Genomic DNA, 22,513 nt, shown 5'->3' on the forward strand with positions numbered 1-22,513 from the left:
CTATAGGATTTTGTGAGTACTATGTTGTGTTTAAAAATCCTGCCTATAGGACTCTCATGATCATCTTGATTCTGTATTTTATATTTGCATACTAGAGATCCTGCCTGTAGGACTTTCGCTCAATTCTATATATTAGAAATCCTGCTCATAGGGTTTATACATGTTTTCAACAAATGTGCATTAGCAATCATGCCTATAGGATCTTGTTGTTTGAATTAACTATCCTTCCTGGCAATTTGATTCATTTATGCCCGTACACAATTAATAGACATCATGCCTATAAGATTCAAATCAATGTCATACCTAGAAATCATGTCTATAGGGTTTAAAGCAATAAATATCATGCCTATAGGACTTAAGTCAATTCAGCAATTAGAAAGCATGCCTATAGGAAATAAAATCTATCTTTACGAGTTAAAATCAGTATTACACCCAGAAACCAAGTCTATAGGTCTGTAATTAATAAGCTCATAAAAATCATGCCTATAGGATTCTGTTAATCGATTCTGAATTCAATCGCTATTGTCAATCACTTAGGCAATGTATCCATAGGCCTTAACAATGATTCTAGGTCTAAGTTGTGACATATTACTGCCTAAAGTGCCCAGATTCATGCTGAATAAAATCAGTAGGCAAACAAATAGGTCTCAAGCCGGACTTAATAAACTGCCATTTATACTCTATTTTATCACGTAGAAATCCTGCCTATAGGATTCCAAAGTTAACGGAGTTTGCTGATTCAATTGCGTGCTTTTGTTGCCTATGTGTGGAGATCAATATGAGCCCATACTTGTTTTTTATCTGAAAGTCTTATTTGTTTTGTTTGTCGCCTAGATTTCATATTTTATGTAACATAGGTTGGTCTAGAACCATCCCAAATAGAGGTTCTAATACCTCCGGGGCCATAGGAAAGGGACGGGTAGTGCACGCATAGGGTACGATTGAGAATCAACTAGTGCGCTTTCGGTAACAACTTAAAGATAGTAATTGGGTAGAAAGGAGATGATAGCACGTGCTCTAATGCTATTAGTAAAACCCCGACTTGAATGATTCTATAGGCTAAAAAACTTAGGACCACCCTCTATCCTCCTCTTTAAAATAAATTGAATATTGTATTTGTCCAAATTATTTTCTTCTCCTTTTAGACTAATTCGCTTAATTTAAGTCCGGTCGGGACCCACCGTTGTGGACCTTGAGGGGTGCCTAACACCTTCCTCTCAAGGTAATTTCGAGCCCTTACCCGATCTCTGGTGATGTAAACTGGTTATATGAGTTATCTACTCTAGGTGCTCTAACACACCTTAATCCATTAGGTAGCGACTCTTTAAAATCCAATTCCATACCCTCTTAGAAAAGAGTTGTCCCAGAAATGTCGAAACCCGATTTCGCGAGAAAAAAAGGGCGCAACAGCATGGCGTCTCAGCTGGGGATATCTTTAGGCTCTTACCCTAATGAACTTGTTTGTGAATTAGTCTTTAAGCATGTCTTTATCATTCCGTTAATACTTGCACACCCCTTCCCTTTCTCACTCTATGTGAATTTATTTGCCTATCTTCATTTATTTATGATTTCTCTTCCCTGTTTATCACTTTTTACTGTGGAAACTGAATTGTCTCCTTGTTTTTCTTTCTTAAATGTCTTTACAATTATTAAATACCGCATTTTAACATAGCAAGAATAGTCGAGCCAGGGATTGGTCGAGGAAATAGAGTCATAGATGAGGTTGCTGAAGCACAAGTGAAGTATGAGAGGCTGCGCAAAAGAGTCCTTTAGTCCAAAGACAGGCATTTGGAACAACACAAGTTAGACATGGAGGCAAATAACGAGTGGAAGGAAATGGCTACAAGGTCAACAGAAAGGTTTGAATATTTGGAGCAAGGTCTAATGGAATTGGAAGAGGAAAAGGGTCGTAGACTGTCAGAATGGAGAGGGAAACTAAGGAGGACACCTAGCAAGGGCATACCTGCTACTGGACATGCATGACCTGGGGAATCTGATTGATGGAGCCAAGAGGGCCAAATATGGGAAAGGTCCTTCCAGGACCAAGTAGATTAGGTTTTTCTGTTTTGAGTCATTTTGGAATTCGAATGTAATAAGGCAAATGCCATTAGTAACTCATCTATTTATCATCATTTTTAGGTTTGTCTTATTTATTACATTAATGAAATGAGGCATTTATCAGCATTAAATCTCTCCAATTCTACCTGTCGCTAGGCCTACCTCGAGCACAACGAGGTCCCCCAAATTAGGATACGAATTTACATTCCCGCAATACATGTTTAAATACTGCAAATACTTCTTAGAATCCTCATTGACTTGTTTATCTTTTGTTTTTTCTTTATTATGATTATTCCCATCCCCTAGGGTTGGTTCGCACATACTACATCGTCAACATATCACACCAGATCCAGAGGCCCTCCACCAACTCCTCCTCCAAGTGATCCGAAAAGCAAGGGAAAGGCTAAGATGGATGATATGAGTGGTATCCGGAAAGAAAATGTTGCGCACGTGGAAAATGTTGAAACTTCAGACGGTCGGAGCACTCCGGCCCAGAATGATTTGGTCCTACGGTTGGAACAGAAAATACTGGAATTGCAGGGGGAACTTGAGCAGGTCCACAACTTGGCAAACCTTTCCCTCACTTTAAACGTCCCAGACGTTAACCAACAAAATGCTCAAAACCTAGTACCTCCTCAGAAGACACCAAACCAACGTCTACAAAATCCTCCCTCACCCTATCAATACACAACTCCTCCCCAAAATCCTAATCCTCTACCAATATCCACTCCTCCTCAACACCAACATCCTCATACCCAATACCCACAAACCACTTACCATACTCCTCATAATATCCCGCAACCTATCCCTGATCTGCAAAATTCAACTAATGATCACCACTACACTCCAACCCCTGGCACCCACCAAAATAATCCCATATACGTGGAAACCTTACCTCACTCTACTCAACCAATCTCATACACTCCAGAATCCGCCGAGAAGGACCTGCTCATTAAGAATATGGCAAAGGAGCTCAAGAAGCTCACAAGCCGCATATAGGGTGTTGAAGGAGGCAAAGGAATTGAGGGTCTAAACTATGTGGATCTATGCATTCAGCCAGATGTGGAACTGTCGGAAGGTTGCAAACCTCCTAAGTTCGAGATGTTTGACAGAATGGGTGGACCGAAGGTACATTTGAGAACATACTGTGATAAGCTTGTAGGACTTGGGAAAGATGAAAGGATTCGCATGAAGTTGTTCATGCGGAGTCCCACTGGAGACACCCACATAAGACAAAATCCCAAGAAATGGGTCAATTAGGTAAGCATGACATCAGACTTCATGCACCGATTTAGGTTTAACACAGAGAATGCGCCGAATGTCTTCTACATAGAGAATCTCAAGAAGAAACCAACGAAGACTTACCACGAGTATACTACTTGATGGAGGTCAAAAGCTGCAAAAGTCTGGCTGGCACTAGAGGAAGAGCAGATGTACAAATTTTTCGTCAGGGCCCAGGATCCACAATACTATGAAAGGTTAATGGTCATCGAAAAGTACAAGTTCTCTAACATCATCAAACTCAGGGAAAGGATTGAAGAAGGGATCAAGAGTGGGATGGTAACCAATTTTGAGGCATTGCAGGCCACTCACATACCAAACACCTCCACCAACATACCAACCTTTACCTCCTAGATATTCTCAACCCGCTACCGCCTATCACGCTTATAACACCCAGCCAACCTATTACCATTCATCTCTAACCTGTCAAAACTATTCAAAACCCAGACCCAATTTTGACCACAGGATGCCCATACAATACACCCCTATTTCTGAACCCATTGACCAACTATATGAAAGGCTGAAGGCTGCTGGATATGTCACCCCCATTCCTGCTGTAGCCATGGAAAACTCCTCCTAGTGGGTCAACCCAAACAAAACATGTGTGTATCATTCCGGCATGAAAGGGCATACCATTGATGAATGTCGCACTCTGAAAGACAAGATCCAAACCCTGATTGATACCAAAGTTATACAAGCAAAAGAAGCTGTACCAAATGTCCGCAACAATTCCCTCCCAAATCATAGGGGTGAAGGAGTAAATGTGATCGAAATTGATGAAGAATGGGATCCTGAGGGGTCGATTGGGCTTATTCGGGAAGGTGATGACCTTAAACCTATAGTCACACTCACTCCTATTGTAGTACAGATATAACCACCAGTCAAAGTTAAACTAGCCGCATCAATCCCGTTTGAAATTGAAGTAACAACACCTGCAACTACACCAGTTCCATGTGAAGTAGAAGTATCCACGCCCTTCACTGTGACGGTAGCACCCACACCTCCTTTCAAGTCCAACCCCATACCCTGGGATTATGTTGCCAAATCTAGGAGAAAGGGAAAAGCAAATATGGAAGAATCTGGTGCCGCACAGGAGATGACCAAAACTGGAAGGATCTATACACCCGAAAATTTGGGAGGAACAAGCAAGGAAGCTTCTACCAAACAACCCGTCATTGAAACTAGTCCAGATGATCTCTAGAGGAAAGTACATGCAAGAGAATACTCTGTCGTTGATCATTTGAACAAGACTCCTACCCAGATATTCATCCTGTCGTTGCTGCAAATTTCTGAGACGCATAGGAATGCTTTGATGAAGGTGTTGAATGTAGCTTTATATGCCCAACATCATCACCAGTGGAGAGATGGCCAATATGGTAGGGCAAGTACTGGAAAGCTACAAGATCACCTTCTACAAAGATGAGCTACCACCTGAAGGATTAAGTCAAAACAGGGCACTACATATCACAATATAGTTTTGAGGACAAATTCATCACCAGAGTCTTAATAGATGGGGGTTCAAGTCTCAACATTTGTCCACTGACTACTTTGAAAAGTTTGGGCAAAGATTTCTATGAGATATGAGTAGGGAGTATGAATGTGAAGGCATTTGACGGGTCTCAAAGGGCCACAATTGGGAAGTTATCCTTTGTTTGCAGATGGGCCCGACTTGGATCGATGTTGAGTTTCAAGTATTAGATATATCTGCTACGTACAATAATTTACTAGGATGACCTTGGATACATGTTGCTAGAGCTGTGGCTTCTACGCTACACCAAGCCGTGAAGTTCGAATGGAACCATTAGGAGGTAATCATTCACGAAGATGGAAGCAATCCCATTTACACCAGTCAAACTATCCCGGTTGTCGAGAATAGAAGAAATTTGGGTGGAGAAACTTATCACCGCATTGAGCGTGTCAACGTAATTGAGAAAGATAAGTGGTGGAGTAGCAAAATAGAAAGCATACTGGCATAGTTAGGGTATGAACCCGACAAAGGGTTTGGGAAGAAACTCCAGGGCGTTACATAATCGGTACAGTTGAAACGTCATGGCACAACTTTCGGGCTTGGATATCAGTATACGTGGCAAGAATATGATGATTGATTGCCACCATGGCGTGGTCCCTATTACCCTATCGAGCAGCCGGTGCAGCATCTGAGCTAGACCTTTCACCAGGCCGACACAATATGGGGATCTGCAGAGGAGGAAGCTTTGGCTGGGCTAAGGAACTTGTTTCTAGAAGAAGATGATATGGATTGAAATGTGATAGTTGAGGAGGAAGAGGAAGAAGGCCTTACCATTCAGATCGTGGAGAAGGGAGTTGTTCTCATGAATTGGACTACCGCACCATCCCGGGCATGTCAAGTTCCTGGGTAGCTTGGCAATTAGCCTGACCTATTTTTAATAGCCATTTTAGGCATTTAAGATATTTCCAGTATTTTGTTTTAAAGATCGATATCAAGCCGGTCATGGTTAGAAGATAACATAGCAAGAATAGTTGAGCCAGGGATTGGTCGAGGAAATAGAGTCATAGATTAGGTTGCTGAAGCACAAGTGAAGTATGAGAGGCTGCGCAAAAGAGTCCTTTAGTCCAAAGACAGGCATTTGGAACAACACAAGTTAGATATGTAGGCAAATAACGAGTGGAAGGAAATGGCTACAAGGTCAACAGAAAGGTTGGAATATTTGGAGCAAGATCTAATGGAACTGGAAGAGAAAAAGGGTCGTAGACTGTCAGAATAGAGAGGGCAACTAAGGAGGACACCTAGCAAAGGCATACCTGCTGCTGGACATGCATGACCTGGGGAATCTGATTGATGGAGCCAAGAGGGCCAAATATGGGAAAGGTCCTTCCAGGACCAAGTAGATTAGGTTTATCTATTTTGAGTCATTTTGGAATTCGAATGTAATAAAGCAAATGCCATTAGTAACTCATCTATTTATCATCGTTTTTAGGTTTGCCTTATTTATTACATTAATGAAATGAGGCATTTATCAGCATTAAATCTCTCCAAATCTACCTGTCGCTAGGCCTACCTCGGGTACAACGAGGTCCCCCAAATTAGGATACGAATTTACATTCCCGCAATACGTGTTTAAATACTGCAAATACTTCTTAGAATCCTCATTGACTTGTTTATCTTTTGTTTTTTCTTTATTTTGATTATTCCCATCCCCTAGGGTTGGTTCGCACATACTGACATCGTCAGTATATAACACCAGATCCAGAGGCCCTCCACCAACTCCTCCTCCAAGTGATCCGAAAAGCAAGGGAAAGGCTAAGATGGATGATATGAGTGGTATCCGGAAAGAAAATGTTGCGCACATGGAAAATGTTGAAACTTCAGACGGTCGAAGCACTCCGGCCTAGAATGATTTGGTCCTACGGTTGGAACAGAAAATACTGGAATTGCAGGGGGAACTTGAGCAGGTCCACAACTTGGCAAACCTTTCCCTCACCTTAAACGTCCCAGACGTTAACTAACAAAATGCTCAAAACCTAGTACCTCCTCAGAACACACCAAACCAACGTCTACAAAATCCTCCCTCACCCTATCAATACACAACTCCTCCCCAAAATCCTAATCCTCTACCAATACCCACTCCTCCTCAACACCAACATCCTCATACCCAATACCCACAAACCACTTACCATACTCCTCATAATATCCCGCAACCTATCCCTGATCCGCAAAATTCAACTAATGATCACCACTACACTCCAACCCCTGGCACCCACCAAAATAATCCCATATACGTGGAAACCTTACCTCACTCTACTCAACCAATCTCATACACTCCAGAATCCGCCGAGAAGGACCTACTCATTAAGAATATGGCAAAGGAGCTCAAGAAGCTCACAAGCCGCATATAGGGTGTTGAAGGAGGTAAAGGAATTGAGGGTCTAAACTATGTGGATCTATGCATTCAGCCAGATGTGGAACTGTCGGAAGGTTGCAAACCTCCTAAGTTCGAGATGTTTGACAGAACGGGTGGCCCGAAGGTACATTTGAGAACATACTGTGATAAGCTCGTAGGAGTTGGGAAAGATGAAAGGATTCGCATGAAGTTGTTCATGAGGAGTCCCACTGGAGACACCCACATAAGACAAAATCCCAAGAAATGGGTCAATTAGGTAAGCATGGCATCGGACTTCATGCACCGATTTAGGTTTAACACAGAGAATGCGCCGAATGTCTTCTACATAGAGAATCTCAAGAAGAAACCAACGAAGACTTACCACGAGTATGCTACTTGATGGAGGTCAAAAGCTGCAAAAGTCAGGTTGGCACTAGAGGAAGAGCAGATGTACAAATTTTTTGTCAGGGCCCAGGATCCACAATACTATGAAAGGTTAATGGTCATCGAAAAGTACAAGTTCTCTGACATCATAAAACTCAGGGAAAGGATTGAAAAAGGGATCAAGAGTGGGATGGTAACCAATTTTGTGGCATTGCAGGCCACTCACATACCAAACACCTCCACCCACATACCAACCTTTACCTCCTAGATATTCTCAACCTGCTACCGCCTATCACGCTTATAACACCCAGCCAACCTATTACCATTCATCTCTAACCTATCAAAACTATTCAAAACCCAGACCCAATTTTGACCACAGGATGCCCATACAATACACCCCTATTTCTGAACCCATTGACCAACTATATGAAAGGCTGAAGGCTGCTGGATATGTCACCCCCATTCCTGCTGTAGCCATGGAAAACTCCTCCTAGTGGGTCAACCCAAACAAAACATGTGTGTACCATTCCGGCATGAAAGGGCATACCATTGATGAATGTCGCACTCTGAAAGACAAGATCCAAACCCTGATTGATACCAAAGTTATACAAGCAAAAGAAGCTGTACCAAATGTCCGCAACAATTCCCTCCCAAATCATAGGGGTGAAGGAGTAAATGTGATCGAAATTGATGAAGAATGGGATCCTGAGGGGTCGATTGGGCTTATTCGGGAAGGTGATGACCCTAAACCTACAGTCACACTCACTCCTATTGTAGTACAGATATAACCACCAGTCAAAGTTAAACTAGTCGCATCAATCCCGTTTGAAATTGAAGTAACAACACCTGCAACTACACCAGTTCCATGTGAAGTAGAAGTATCCACACCCTTCACTGTGACGGTAGCACCCACACCTCCTTTCAAGTCCAACCCCATACCCTGGGATTATGTTGCCAAATCTAGGAGAAAGGGAAAAGCAAATATGGAAGAATCTGGTGCCGCACAGGGGATGACCAAAACTGGAAGGATCTATACACCCGAAAATTTGGGAGGAACAAGAAACGAAGCTTTTACCAAACAACCCGTCATTGAAACTAGTCCAGATGATCTCTAGAGGAAAGTACATGCAAGAGAATACTCTATCGTTGATCATTTGAACAAGACTCATACCTAGATATTCATCCTGTCGTTGCTGCAAATTTCTGAGACGCATAGGAATGCTTTGATGAAGGTGTTGAATGAAGCTTTATATGCCCAACAACATCACCAGTGGAGAGATGGCCAATATGGTAGGGCAAGTACTGGAAAGCTACAAGATCACCTTCTACGAAGATGAGCTACCACCTGAAGGATTTAGTCACAACAGGCCACTACATATCACAATATAGTTTGAGGACAAATTCATCACCAGAGTCTTAATAGATGGGGGTTCAAGCCTCAACATTTGTCCACTGACTACTTTGAAAAGTTTGGGCAAAGATTTCCATGAGATACGAGTAGGGAGTATGAATGTGAAGGCATTTGACGGGTCTCAAAGGGCCACAATTGGGAAGTTAACCTTTGTTTGCAGATGGGCCCGACTTGGATCGATGTTGAGTTTCAAGTATTAGATATATCTGCTACGTACAATAATTTACTAGGACGACCTTGGATACATGTTGCTAGAGTTGTGGCTTCTACGCTACACCAAGCCGTGAAGTTCGAATGGAACCATTAGGAGGTAATCATTCACGAAGATGGAAGCAATCCCATTTACACCAGTCAAACTATCCCGGTTGTCGAGAATAGAAGAAAGTTGGGTGGAGAAACTTATCACCGCATTGAGCGTGTCAACGTAATTGAGAAAGATAAGTGGTGGAGTAGCAAAATAGAAAGCATACTGGCATAGTTAGGGTATGAACCCGACAAAGGGTTTGGGAAGAAACTCCAGGGCGTTACATAATCGGTACAGTTGAAACGTCATGGCACAACTTTCGGGCTTGGATATCAGTATACGTGGCAAGAATATGATGATTGATTGCCACCATGGCGTGGTCCCTATTACCCTATCGAGCAGCCAGTGCAGCATCTGAGCTAGACCTTTCACCAGGCCGACACAATATGGGGATCTGCAGAGGAGGAAGCTTTGGCTGGGCTAAGGAACTTGTTTCTAGAAGACGAGGATATGGATTGCAATGTGATAGTTGAGGAAGAGGAAGAAGGCCTTACCATTCAGACCGTGGAGAAGGGAGTTGTTCTCATGAATTGGACTACCGCACCATCCCGGGCACGTCAAGTTCCTGGGTAGCTTGGCAATTAGCCTGACCTATTTTTAATAGCCATTTTAGGCATTTAAGATATTTCCAGTATTTTGTTTTAAAGACGCATTTTGTTTCGAAATAATTGCTCGAGTCATCGAGTCGTACCTGTTTTGGATGTTTTCAAAATTTAATTAATGCATTGTTATTTAGTATTATTATTATATTTTAAATTTTCCCTCTACAACATTACTATTTCTTACCTTGATGAACCAAGTGACATGTAATGAGACAACGCAACATAAGGATAGTGACATTAGAAGAAAGGGATGAAATACCCGAGGAAGTTATCAGAGAAGTTGAGAATTTTGAAAACTAACCTAAGTCCAACCTGGATGAAACCGAGACAATCAATTTGGGAGATTCTGAAACCAACAAAGAGACTCGCATAAGCATTCACCTATCACCGTCAGAAAAGGAAGAATATACTCGTTTCCTGAGAGAATATGAGGATATTTTTGCATGGTCATATGATGACATGACTTGCCTGAGCACATCCATAGTGGCTCATAAGTTGCCCACCAACCCAATGTGTTCGCCGGTGAAGCAGAAACTTAGAAAGTTCAAACCAGACATGGGCCTAATAATCAAGGAAGAAGTCACTAAGCAGATCAAAGCCAAAGTCCTCGGGGTAGTTGAGTACCCAACCTGGTTAGCCAACATCATACTGGTTCCGAAGAAAGATAGGAAAGTAAGGGTGTGTGTTGACTATCAGAATTAAAATAGAGAAAGTCCCAAGGATGATTTTCCACTGCCAAATATACACATTCTGATCGAAAATTGCGCCAAGCATGAACTCCAGTCCTTTGTAGATTGCTTCGCGAGTTATCATCAGATTTGGATGGACGAAGAAGACGTAGAGAAAACAGCTTTCATTACACTGTGGGGAGTGTACTGCTACAAAATGATGCCATTCGGTCTAAAGAACGTTGGGGCCACCTATATGAGAGCCATGACGACCATATTCCATGATATGATACACAAGGAAATAGAGGTATATGTTGACGACGTCATCATCAAATCCAAGAGGGTCACATATCACATGGCAGACTTGAGGAAGTTCTTTGACAGGCTACGGAGGTAAAATTTAAAACTGAATCCCACAAAATGTGCATTCGGGGTTCGTACAGGAAAATTGTTGGGATTCATCGTCAACCGCCAAGGAATCGAGTTGGACTCGTCAAAAGTTAAAGTTATCCAAGAGTTACCACCACCAAGGAGCAAAAAGGACGTAATGAGTTTCCTGGGATGCCTAAACTACATCAGTTGCTTCATAGCGTAGTCCACAGTAATATGTGAACCCATCTTCAAAATGTTGAGGAATGATGCTGAAACCAGTTGGACTGAAGATTGTCAAAGGGCTTTTGACAAAATTAAGGAATACCTATCCACGCCACCAGTCCTAGTCCCGCCAGAACCTGGGAGACCTTTGCTACTCTATTTGTTCGTACTAGATAGGGATTTTGGTTGTGTTTTGGGACAACATGACGAGACAGGAAGAAAGGAGCAAGCCATATATTACTTGAGTAAGAAGTTCACACATTACGAAGCATGGTGCTCTCTGCTAGAACGCACTTGTTGTGCTTTGACATGGACAACTCATAAATTGAGGCATTACTTCCGTTCCTATACCACATACCTCATATCAAAAATGGACACTCTGAAGTACATCTTTCAGAAGCCTATGCCTATCGAGAAGTTCACTAAATGGAAGATATTGTTAAGTGAGTTCGATATCATCTATGTAACTCAGAAGGTAGTCAAAGGACAAGCGTTGGCAGACCATCTTGCTGAATATCCTATAGGAGGAGAATATGAACTGCTAAAAATGTATTTCCTGACGAAGAAGTGCCATTCGTGGGAGAGGACATTGCTGAAGCCTATGACGGTTGGAGAATGTTCTTCGATGGAGCTACAAACTTCAAAGGAGTGGGTGTTGGAGCGGTTTTGGTGTCAGAGACATGTCAACATTATCTAGTATCCGCAAAGCTTAGGTTTCTGTGCACTAACAACATGGCAGAATATAAGGCTTGAATCATGGGGCTCTATTTGGCCATCGATATGAATATACAAGAGTTGCTGGTAATAGGTGATTTGGATCTTCTGGTATATCAGGTTCAAGAAGAATGGGCTACAAAAAACACCAAGATCCTACCATATTTGTATAATGTACAAGAATTGATGAAGAGGTTCACGAAGATAGAATTTAAACATGTTCCAAAAGTCCAGAACGAGTTCGTAGATGCACTGGCCACCTTGTCATCAATGACACAACATCCAGACAAGAAGTTCATCGATCCCATCCCGGTGAGGATCCATAATCAGCTGGCATACTGTGCTCATGTTAAAGAAGAAACGGACAGAAGACCTTGGTTCCAATACATTAAAGAGTACTTGGCAAAAGGAGAGTACCCAGAACAGGCAAATCATACTCAGAAACGCACATTGCGGAGGCTGTCCAATCACTTATTCCAAAGCAGAGGAACCCTGTATAGAAGAACTCCTGATCTGGGACTATTAAGGTGTGTTAACACAAAAGAGGCTTCCAAATTGCTCGAGGAGATACATGCTGGAACCTGCGGCCCACATATGAATGGCTTTATCTTGGCCAAGAAGATACTCAGGGCCGAATACTTGTGGATAACCATGGAGACAGACTGCATACAGTATGTTCAGAAATGCTAACAATGCCAGATATACGCAGACATGATACGAGTGCCACCAAACGAGCTTAACGCAACAAGCTCACCTTGGCCTCTTGCTGCTTGGGGAATGGATGTCATCGGCCCAATCGAGCCCACCGCTTCTAACGGGCACCGGTTCATTTTAGTAGCCATTGACTATTTCACTAAATGGGTTGAAGCTGCATCTTACAAAGCTGTTACCAAGAAAGTCATCGCAGATTTTGTTAGAGATCGTATTCTTTATCGATTCGGGGTTCCTGAGTCCATCATAATTAATAATGTTGCCAATCTCAATAGTGATATGATGAAAGCTATTAGTGAAACTTTTAGGATCAAGCATAAGAACTCCATACCATACAGGCCTCAAATGTACGGAGCTGTGGAAGCTGCCAACAAAATCATCAAGAAGATAGTAAGGAAAATGGTAAAAACTCACAAGCAATGGCATGAGAAGTTATCATTCGCCTTATTGGGATATCGTACCACAGTACGCACATTAATCGGAGCAACTCCCTATCTGCTGGTTTATGGTACTGAAGCTGTCATTCCCGCCGAGGTAGAAATTCCTTCTTTAAGGATCATACAAGAAGCCGAACTCAGTGATGCAGAATATATAAGGAGACACTATAAGCTGTTAGCCCTCATAGATGGAAAAATGATGAATGTAGTATGTCACGGTCAGCTTTATCAGAACAGAATGTCCAGAGCTTTCAACAAAAGGGTCAAACCCAGACAATTCACACCGGGGCAGTTGGTGCTGAAGCAAATCTTCCCACACCAAGATGAAGCCAAAGGGAAATTTTCACCTAACTAGAAAAGTCAATACATGGTTCACAGAGTATTAACAGGAGGAGCACTTATACTCATAGAGATGGATGGAGAAATCTGGCCAAAACCTATCAATTCAGATGTAGTCAAAAGATGCTATGTGTAAACCATTTCATGTTTCTTCATATGATATAAACTGAACTAAGCTTGACCTGATTCCCGTTTAAGAAGGGATACGTAGGCAGACTTGTGGGTTTGGTCACATCTTAATAAAATCTTCATCTTCCCCAGAACCAGAAACTAGGGCAGAATTTTGAGGAGGACCCTCAAAATTCTGGAACAAGTCTAGCCGACATCATCATATGCAAGACAGTCAGAAGTCGATATAGTAACTGGGGCAGAATTTTGAGAAGGATTCTCAAAATTCTGGAATAGATCCAACAAACTTCATTACATGCAGAATGGCTGAAGGATCATTTATTAAACTGGGACAGAATTTTAAGGACCCTCAAAATTCTGATGCAAAGAAGCCGCAATGTCTCTAAAAGTGTCACAGTCATTAGTTCACTTAATTTACTTGATATTATACACCATTATCTTTTCCAAAATGATTCTATTTCATCAATAAGTGCAAATTTTTCGAAAATTTTATTTCAAGGGCAGCCAGATATTACCTAGAACAACTCGAACAGGATCTCCAGAGCAAAGCAAAGCAAGCAGACAAAGGCATGAACCAACCTCCCTGCAAAACTCTCGAATTTTATTTGAATGCAGGGACAAGGAATAACCACAAGTATGTGCACCTTAAATCATTACCTTCATAACAACCATACTGCCAAGCATAAATATATCTCCAGCTAAGAAATATTCTACTCCTATTTGCTATTTGTCCACTACATAAGGCTAAGGATTGCCTTCTCTTTGCATGAGACTAAGCCCTGTCTCAAATCTTGCATGAGGCTAAAATCTCTCTCCCTATTTGCATAAGGCTAAGCATTGCCTTCTCTTTGCATGAGACTAGTCCTGTCTCAAATCTTGCATGAGGCTAAGCCATGCCTCCCTATTTGCATAAGGCTAAGCATTGCCTTCTCTTTGAATGAGACTAAGCCCTGTCTCAAATTTTACATGAGGCTAAGCATTGCCTCCCTATTTGCATAAGGCTAAGTATTGCCTTCTCTTTGCATGAGACTAAGCCCTGTCTCAAATCTGGCATGAGGATAAGCCCTGCCTCCCTATTTTCATAAGGCTAAGCACTGCATTCTCATAAGACTAAGCATTGTCTCCCTCTACATAAGTATTGCTCTATTCTGAACTTTTCATTATCTTCTTCTCTCGGGGCTAAGCTATGCCCCCAAACTCTGCCCAAGGCTAAGCTTTGCCTTGTTATTACCTTTGGTATCATGTCTCTGCACTTCGTAGGCTGATGTATAGCCAACTTGTCCAAAGGCGTCATAGTCTTAAGGCATCATCCTCATAGCCTGAAGGCACCAAGTCATGGCCTGAGGATCTCTCAATACTTCACATCATTATTCAAAAGTGTCATGGTTCGGAAGAACCATTCTCATGGCCCGAGAACATCATTTTATGGCCTGTGAATCCCTTATATCATTATTCATGTATCGGGACGTCATGGTCTAAGGACGTCATCTTCACTATCCAAAGACAACCCTCATGGTCCAAAGGGAATTTGCATCATGTTTAAATTCTCACAATAATCTATATACTTGCATGCGTTGTGTGTTTAAGTTTTGCAGGTGATCCAGAAAGTAATTGTTCTTCAAACGGGAGCAACCTTCGCTCCGGTTTCCGTTCATACCATTTATACCCTGCCATTATTTCAAACGTAACCGATTCTCGTCAATTACTCGCCTTTACTCTACGACCGTTCAGATACCTGCCCTGTGATACATTTGTTACGCTTCATATTTATATTCATAACTCCGCATAAACCCATCACATACTATCCTTCCTAAAAGGAACCCTTTCTAAAACATACACTTCCATCGGTTTCGCTCATCGTTGGATCCAGAGCTACACACGGCTGATTCCTGTAAAACCAGGGATATGTAGGTAGCTCAGAGACTAGGGTGCGGCCTATATTTTTCAGAACACCCCATTCGGTCAAAATCGATCATCATTTCTTTACCCGACAACTCTTTCATCCTACCGGGTAAAGAGTGGCAGCTGTTGATACCCAATATTTTCCTCATATATTTTAAATATGCACATATATCTTCAAAATAGTGCACATGAATTATGATTAGATTTACAAACATGCACAAGTATTTTTATAATTTTCTATAATTTTAAAAGGCTTTAAATCAATTTATTTCTGTATTTTTTATTATACAAATATCCAATAATTATTTCTCATATTATTTTTATGATGATTTAATCATTTAAATTCAACATTTATGCCCACATAGTGTTTAAATATTTTAATTGCATTTTTTGTAATTATATTTGTATTTTAAGGCTAGAATTGCACATTTTGCAATAATAGCCCATATATATGCATAATTATATTATCTGTACAGATAATAACTTTTTATATTTTTATAGTGTTAAGTAATTATTTTAAATCATTTTCATGCACAAATGACATTATTTATTATTTATTAATTATATTTTTACAAGTTATTTTATTGATTTAATTGAGTATTTAAAATCTAGCCCCTTCTAAATTAATTTCGGACCTAGCCCAATTATATACACCAGCCCAATACCCAATTGCCTCTATCCAATTAAATCACCCGACCCAGAAACCCCTTAAATCAGGACCGTTGATCTCTAAGATCAATTGTCCACATTACATCCGCCCATTTTAAGCTAACCAAACCCAACCCTAATCCCTATTATTCTTTCTCTGCCACCCCTAAACGCTCTCATCTCCCTCTCTGTCAAACCCTAAAGTCGTCGTCTCACCCAAACACCCCAAGAATCCCCGTCCTAATTGGATTCTCCCATTACTCCCTTACCATTTTAGGGTTCTTCCCTTATTTGGCACCCGATTCTAGAATAACTTAGTTATTTGCCTAAATATGCCAAGTACCCAAATTTGGTTCCGTCTAAACCCGTGCTTGCCCTTTGAATCTGGACAATCTCAAGTCCAACAACAACAACAACAACAACGACCCAATATAATCCCACAAGTGGGGTCTTGGGAGGGTAATATGTACGCAAACCTTACCCCTACCCCAAAGGGTAGAGAGGCTGTTTCCAGGAGACCCTCGGCTCAAAAAAAGCAACAGGAGATGATATATTAGTACCATAAAAAATGCATAATAAAATAACAGCCATGTTGGAGATATGAAATACAGAATACGAAATACGAAATAGATGGCTAGTATAGTAAAAACTAGCAGGTAAAGCCCTGCATCAATAGACGACCAATGGCATTCTTAGTCTAACTCCTAACTGGCTAGTCTCACTCTATTGTGCTGTAGAAATATTCACAATTTTCCCCTAACCTACAACCTTAATGCTCGACCTCCATAATTCCCTGTCAAGGGCCATGTCCTCAGTAATCCTAAGTCGCGTCATGTCCTGTCTGATCACCTCTCCCCAATACTTCTTAGGTCGCCCTCTACCTCTCCGCGTGCCCACTACAGCCAGTCGCTCACACCTCCTCACCGGTGCATCAGTGCTCCTCCTCTGAATGTGCCCGAACCATCTGAGTCTTACTTCCCGCATCTTGTCCTCCATGGGGGCCACACCCACCTTCTCTCGAATATCTTCATTCCTAATCTTATCCATCCTTGTATGCCCGCACATCCACCTCAACATCCTCATCTCTGCTACTTTCATCTTCTGGATGTGTGAGTTCTTTACCGGCCAACATTCAGTTCCATATAACATGGCAGGCCTAACCACTGCTCTATAAAACTTACCTTTTAGTAACGGTGGCACTTTCTTGTCACACAAGACTCCCGACGCTAACCTCCACTTCATCCACCCCACCCCTATACGGTGTGTGACATCCTCGTCAATCTCCCCGATCCCCTGAATAACCGATCCAAGGTACTTGAAACTACCCCTCTTGGGAATGACTTGAGAGTCAAGCCTCACTTCAACTCCCGCTTCCGTCAGCTCAACCCCAAATTTGCACTCGAGGTATTCCGTCTTCGGCCTGCTCAACTTGAAACCTTTAGACTCAAGAGCATGTCTCCAAATCTCTAGCCTCTCATTGACGCCGCCTCGTGTCTCGTCAATTAGAATAATGTCATCAGCAAATAGCATGCACCATGGCACCTCCCCTTGAATATGATGAGTCAGTGCATCCATCACCAGGGCAAATAGGAATGGGCTGAGCGCAGACCCTTGGTGCAACCCCGTACTAACTGGAAAGTGTTCAGAGTCGCCTCCTACTGCCCTAACCCGAGACTTATATCTAGCATACATGTCTTTAATCACCCTAATATAGTCAACCGGGACCCCTTTATCCTCTAAGCAGCTCCATAAGACCTCTCTAGGAACCCTATCGTAAGCTTTCTCCAGAACAATAAACACCATGTGGAGATCCTTCTTCCTATCCCTGTACTGTTCCACCATCCTCCTAATAAGGTGGATAGCTTGTGTGGTAGATCGCCCAGGCATGAACCCGAACTGGTTGTCTAAAATAGACACCGTCCTTCGCACTCTCATTTCTACCACTTTCTCCCAAACTTTCATGGTATGACTTAGTAATTTGATGCCCCTATAGTTGTTACAGCTCTGGACATCACCTTTGTTCTTATACAACGGAACCATTGTACTCCACCTCCACTCTTCAGGCATCCTATTAGTCTTGAATATAACACTAAACAATCCAATAAGCCATTCCAAACCTGCTCTACCCACACACCTCCAAAGTTCAACCGGAATTTCGTCTGGCCCGGTAGCTCTGCCCCTTCTCATCTTACGCATTGCCTCCATGACTTCATCGATCTCAATGTCCCTACAATTACTTAATTCATGGGGACTGTCGGCATTCCCCAATTCCCCAAGTATAATATCCTGATCCCCTTCTTCACTTAGAAGTTTATGAAAGTAGGTCTGCCACCTCCTCTTAATCTGGTCATCTCCCATCAAAACTTTACCGTCCTCATCTTTTATGCACCTCACTTGGTCCAGATCTCGAGTTGTCCTCTCTCTCGCCTTAGCGAGTCGGAATAACTTATTCTCCCCACCTTTGTTCCTTAGTTCCTCATATAGACGAACAAAACCTGTGTCTGATTTGCTATACTCGATGTAGTTGTACGCTCACGCACCACTTCCTACCGCCCTTTGTTGACAGTCGCCCAGGTTGCTCTCCTTTGCCAGTGCTCGTGCGCCCAACTTGTCTCCAATACTTCGAGAATTCCTGAAAACACAGAAAATACCACGACCCCAAAACTAGAAGGAGTTATCACCGCTACCACTGGTATAACCCCAACAATATAAAATGTACAAAGAAAGGAAAAGAAGAAAACGAGAATATAAGGGGGTGGGGGCAGATTTGGGACGCAAAAGGGGTGGGGCAATAAGATCCGATACTATTATATAGTTATAGTATTATATATCATATAATACTAATAATTCAAATCGAACAGATAAAGAGTCATGCAAATGAATTGAAGCTTCGATTTTGCAAAAAACAAAAATACAAAACAATCCCAAAACCAAAATAACTAATCGAACAGAAGAAAAACTGAATCAAATTGAAACTGTTTCGACCAACCTATTTGTAAAATAAACGGAATAAATTGGAAACTCAGTGGAAATGCAAAAGGGAACAATCTCAAGTCCAAGCACGTTATTTGTAATGATTCTCTCATATCTCTCTTGATTCGCTAAGCCCTAAAGGTTAGGGTTCAGATCCTCCCTAATTTGAACCAAATCTGGTTCAAACTTTATCTTTTATGCATTTTTCTTCATCTATATTTGCTCTGTTATTCATAGATCTGTTGATTTTTTACCGATTCTGTGATTTACTTAAATCTAGGTTTCAAACCCTTTCTTTTGCTTGAATTAAAACTGATTCGATTATGAGATTCCTTTAATAAACTCTTATATATGTTTATTTGGTATGAATCTGTGTTATTCTCTTTTATTATGGGTGATTTGGTGTTCTACCCAAAAATAGGATTTCAGATCTTTCTAGATCTAATTTGGTTTTCGATTTCTTAATTACTTTTCTTTAATACTACCGTTTATGTGTCTCTATGCATTTTATTACAACTCTTTGTTACTGCTGCTTCTTACTTGCCCTAAATTTGGGGTTTTGATTCTTCATAATCAAACCAAGTCTATTCGATTCTAATTTTCCTTTTGAATTCTCCTGTCTACATTATGTACCTTATTTTACTACTAATTTTTTCGTTTGAAATCTTTTACTGATTTTCCGATACTTTTTCCTTCCTCATACGTGACTAATACTTTCCTTATTTACCATGAGACTACTTGTAAATTGATATTTTCCTTGTTTCTGTTACTTGCTTGATTACATGCTGTTATGCCCTGTTAATTTACTGAACCCTGCATTATTTATTTTGTGATTGATTTTTTTCCTTATTCATATGTGTTTGATTACTTCCCGTATTTGTTCACTTAATTGAACACTATTTAAACCGTTCTCCCCTTTCCCCTTAAACAAGACTCGAACTCTCTGATTCTCACTAAAAAAACTTAAGCTCTTGCTCTCTCTTGTTCTGATTTATGTGCTAAGTATCTCTTGATTTTGGTTGGCTGAAAGCCAAGGCCAAAATTATTCAGGAACCCCATTATTGTGGTATACTTACTTGCTTTCTTACTTAACTGGTATGCCCCAACCTTTGCAATTTCATTCTCTATGCCTTGCTTGACTAGTCTGTTTCAATTCTCAGCATGATTCTGCCCTTCACATGATTATATGGTCTCATTTAGTAACACTATTAACTTAAGACTAAGTTATTTTAAATAATATGATTCACTTTCATGATTTAGCCTAAGGTTTAACTTGTTTCATGTATTACTTGTTAATCCTCTACTTGTTCTGAACTTTGCACTACAGACATGTAATCAGTTAGTTTGTTGCTTAACTCATATATCATGTTTGTTCAACTCAAATGTTTCTGCCTAATTGTTGTTGTGATTAAACCATAACTGTTTTGGCTACTAGCATGGGTATTTAGCTTATCTAGATTTCAACCTATTTGAACTATGTGTTTAAGCATGAATTTGTATGTTTCTTTGATGCAGTTTTGCCTGTAATTCCATGTTCTGAATCCTGTTTCTACTCTTACTTTGTATGTTTCCTTGAGCACTTCTTAGGGTCCTTGAGACTTCTTTGAACTCTGACACACTGGGGGCTGATTTTCCAATCTTTTATGAACTCTTTGCTGAAAGTGTGGTTCTGGTATGAGCATTTCCTGGGGTCCCTAAGGCTCGTTGGGAACTTTGACATACTGGAAGTCTGGTTTTAATGTGTTGTGGATGAATCACTTCTATGTTCCAAAGCTGTCATGCGGGAGGGCCTGGTTCCTAGGTTCATTTGGGCCTATGAAGGCTCCTATAGTGTACTGATACCATTATGTAATTCATTCGGCTAGCCTGGTCTGTAATAACTATGTAATAACAAATTTGGGGATATTTAGTAAAACTGGGGAGGGGGTTCATATATATCTTTTGTTAAAACTGGGTAGAAACCCTGCCTATAGGATTTTGTGAGTACTATGTTGTGTTTAGAAATCCTACCTATAGGACTCTCATGATCATCTTGATTTTGTATTTTATATTTGCATACTAGAGATCCTGCCTATAAGACTTTCGCTCAATTCTGTGCATCAGAAATCCTGCTCATAGGGTCTATAAATGTTTTCAACAAATGTGCATTAGCAATCATGCCTATAGGATCTTGTTGTTTGAATTAACTGTCCTTCTTGACAATTTGTTTCATTTTTGCCCGTACACAATTAATAGACATCATGCCTATAGGATTTAAATCAATGTCACACCTAAAAATCATGCCTATATGGTTTAAAGCAATGGATATCATGCCTATAGCACTTAAGTCAATTCATCAATTAGAAAGCATGCATATAGAAAATAAAATCTATCTTTACGAGTTAAAATCAGTACTACACCCAGAAACCATGTCTATAGGTTTGTAATTAATAAGCTCGTAAAAATCATGCTTATAGGATTCTATTAATCGATTCTGAATTCAATCACTATTGTCAATCACTTAGGCAATGTATCTGTAGGCTTTAACAATGATTCTGGGTCTATGTTGTGACATATTACTGCCTGAAGTGCCCAGATTCATGCTGAATAAAATCAGTAGGCAAACAACTAGGTCATAATGCTGGCCTTAATAAATTGCCCTTTATACTTTGTTTTATCACGTAGATATCATGCCTATAGGATTCCAAAGTTAATGAAGTTTGCTTATTCAATTGCGTACTTTTGTTGCCTATGTGTGGAGGTCAATATGAGCCCATACTTGTTCTTTGTCTGAAAGTCCTATTTGTTTTGTTTGTCGCCTAGATTTCACATTTTAAGTAACATAGGTTGGTCTAGAACCATCCCAAATAGAGGTCATAATACCTCTGGGGCCATAGGAAAGGGAAGGGTAGTGCACGCATAGGGTACGGTTTAGAATCAACTAGTACGCTTTAGGTAACAACTTAAAGATAATAATTGGGTAGTAAGGAGATGATAGCCCGTGCGCTAATGCTATGTGTAACACCCCGACTTGAGGGAGTTACAAAGTATTACATGGAATGATCCTATAGGCTAAAAAGCTTAGGACCACCCCTATCCTCCTGTTTAAAATAAATTGAATATTGTGTTTGTCCAAATTATTTTCTTCCCCTTTTAGACTAATTCGCTTAATTTATGTTCGGTCGGGACCCACCATTGTGGACCTTGACTGGTGCCTATCACCTTCCTCTTAAGGTAATTTCGAGCCCTTACCCGATCTCTGGTGATGTAAACTGGTTATATGAGTTATCTACTCTAGGTGCTCTAACTCACCTTAATCCGTTAGGTGGCGATTCTTTCAAATACAATTCCCTACCCTCTTAGAAAAGAGTTGTCCCAGAAATGTCGAAACCCGATTTTGCAAGAAAAAGGGGGCGCGACAAAGAATGATGAGGTTTTTAGAGCCAATGGGCATGGGTTAAACATTACTTGGCAAGGTTGATGATGGCCACAATGTGGCGGTTCTTCATTTCAAGTGAT

General features: G+C 40.9%; 1 protein-coding gene across 1 annotated transcript; it reads left to right on the plus strand.

The window, feature by feature from the left end:
• The first annotated feature begins 11,918 nt into the window (after positions 1 to 11,918).
• Positions 11,919 to 12,566, plus strand: LOC138885331 (uncharacterized). Its single transcript, XM_070166272.1, has one exon. The coding sequence runs from the start codon at positions 11,919 to 11,921 to the stop codon at positions 12,564 to 12,566; it is 648 nt and encodes a 215-aa protein (XP_070022373.1).
• The last annotated feature ends 9,947 nt before the right edge of the window (positions 12,567 to 22,513 follow it).

This window comes from Nicotiana sylvestris, chromosome 2 (genome assembly GCF_000393655.2).
Source record: "Nicotiana sylvestris chromosome 2, ASM39365v2, whole genome shotgun sequence".
NCBI classification, from domain to species: domain Eukaryota; kingdom Viridiplantae; phylum Streptophyta; class Magnoliopsida; order Solanales; family Solanaceae; genus Nicotiana; species Nicotiana sylvestris.

Bases quoted from the DNA above. Each gene is read 5' to 3' on its own strand.
- LOC138885331 (XM_070166272.1), top strand. From the start codon at position 11,919: ATGGGGCTCTATTTGGCCATCGATATGAATATACAAGAGTTGCTGGTA.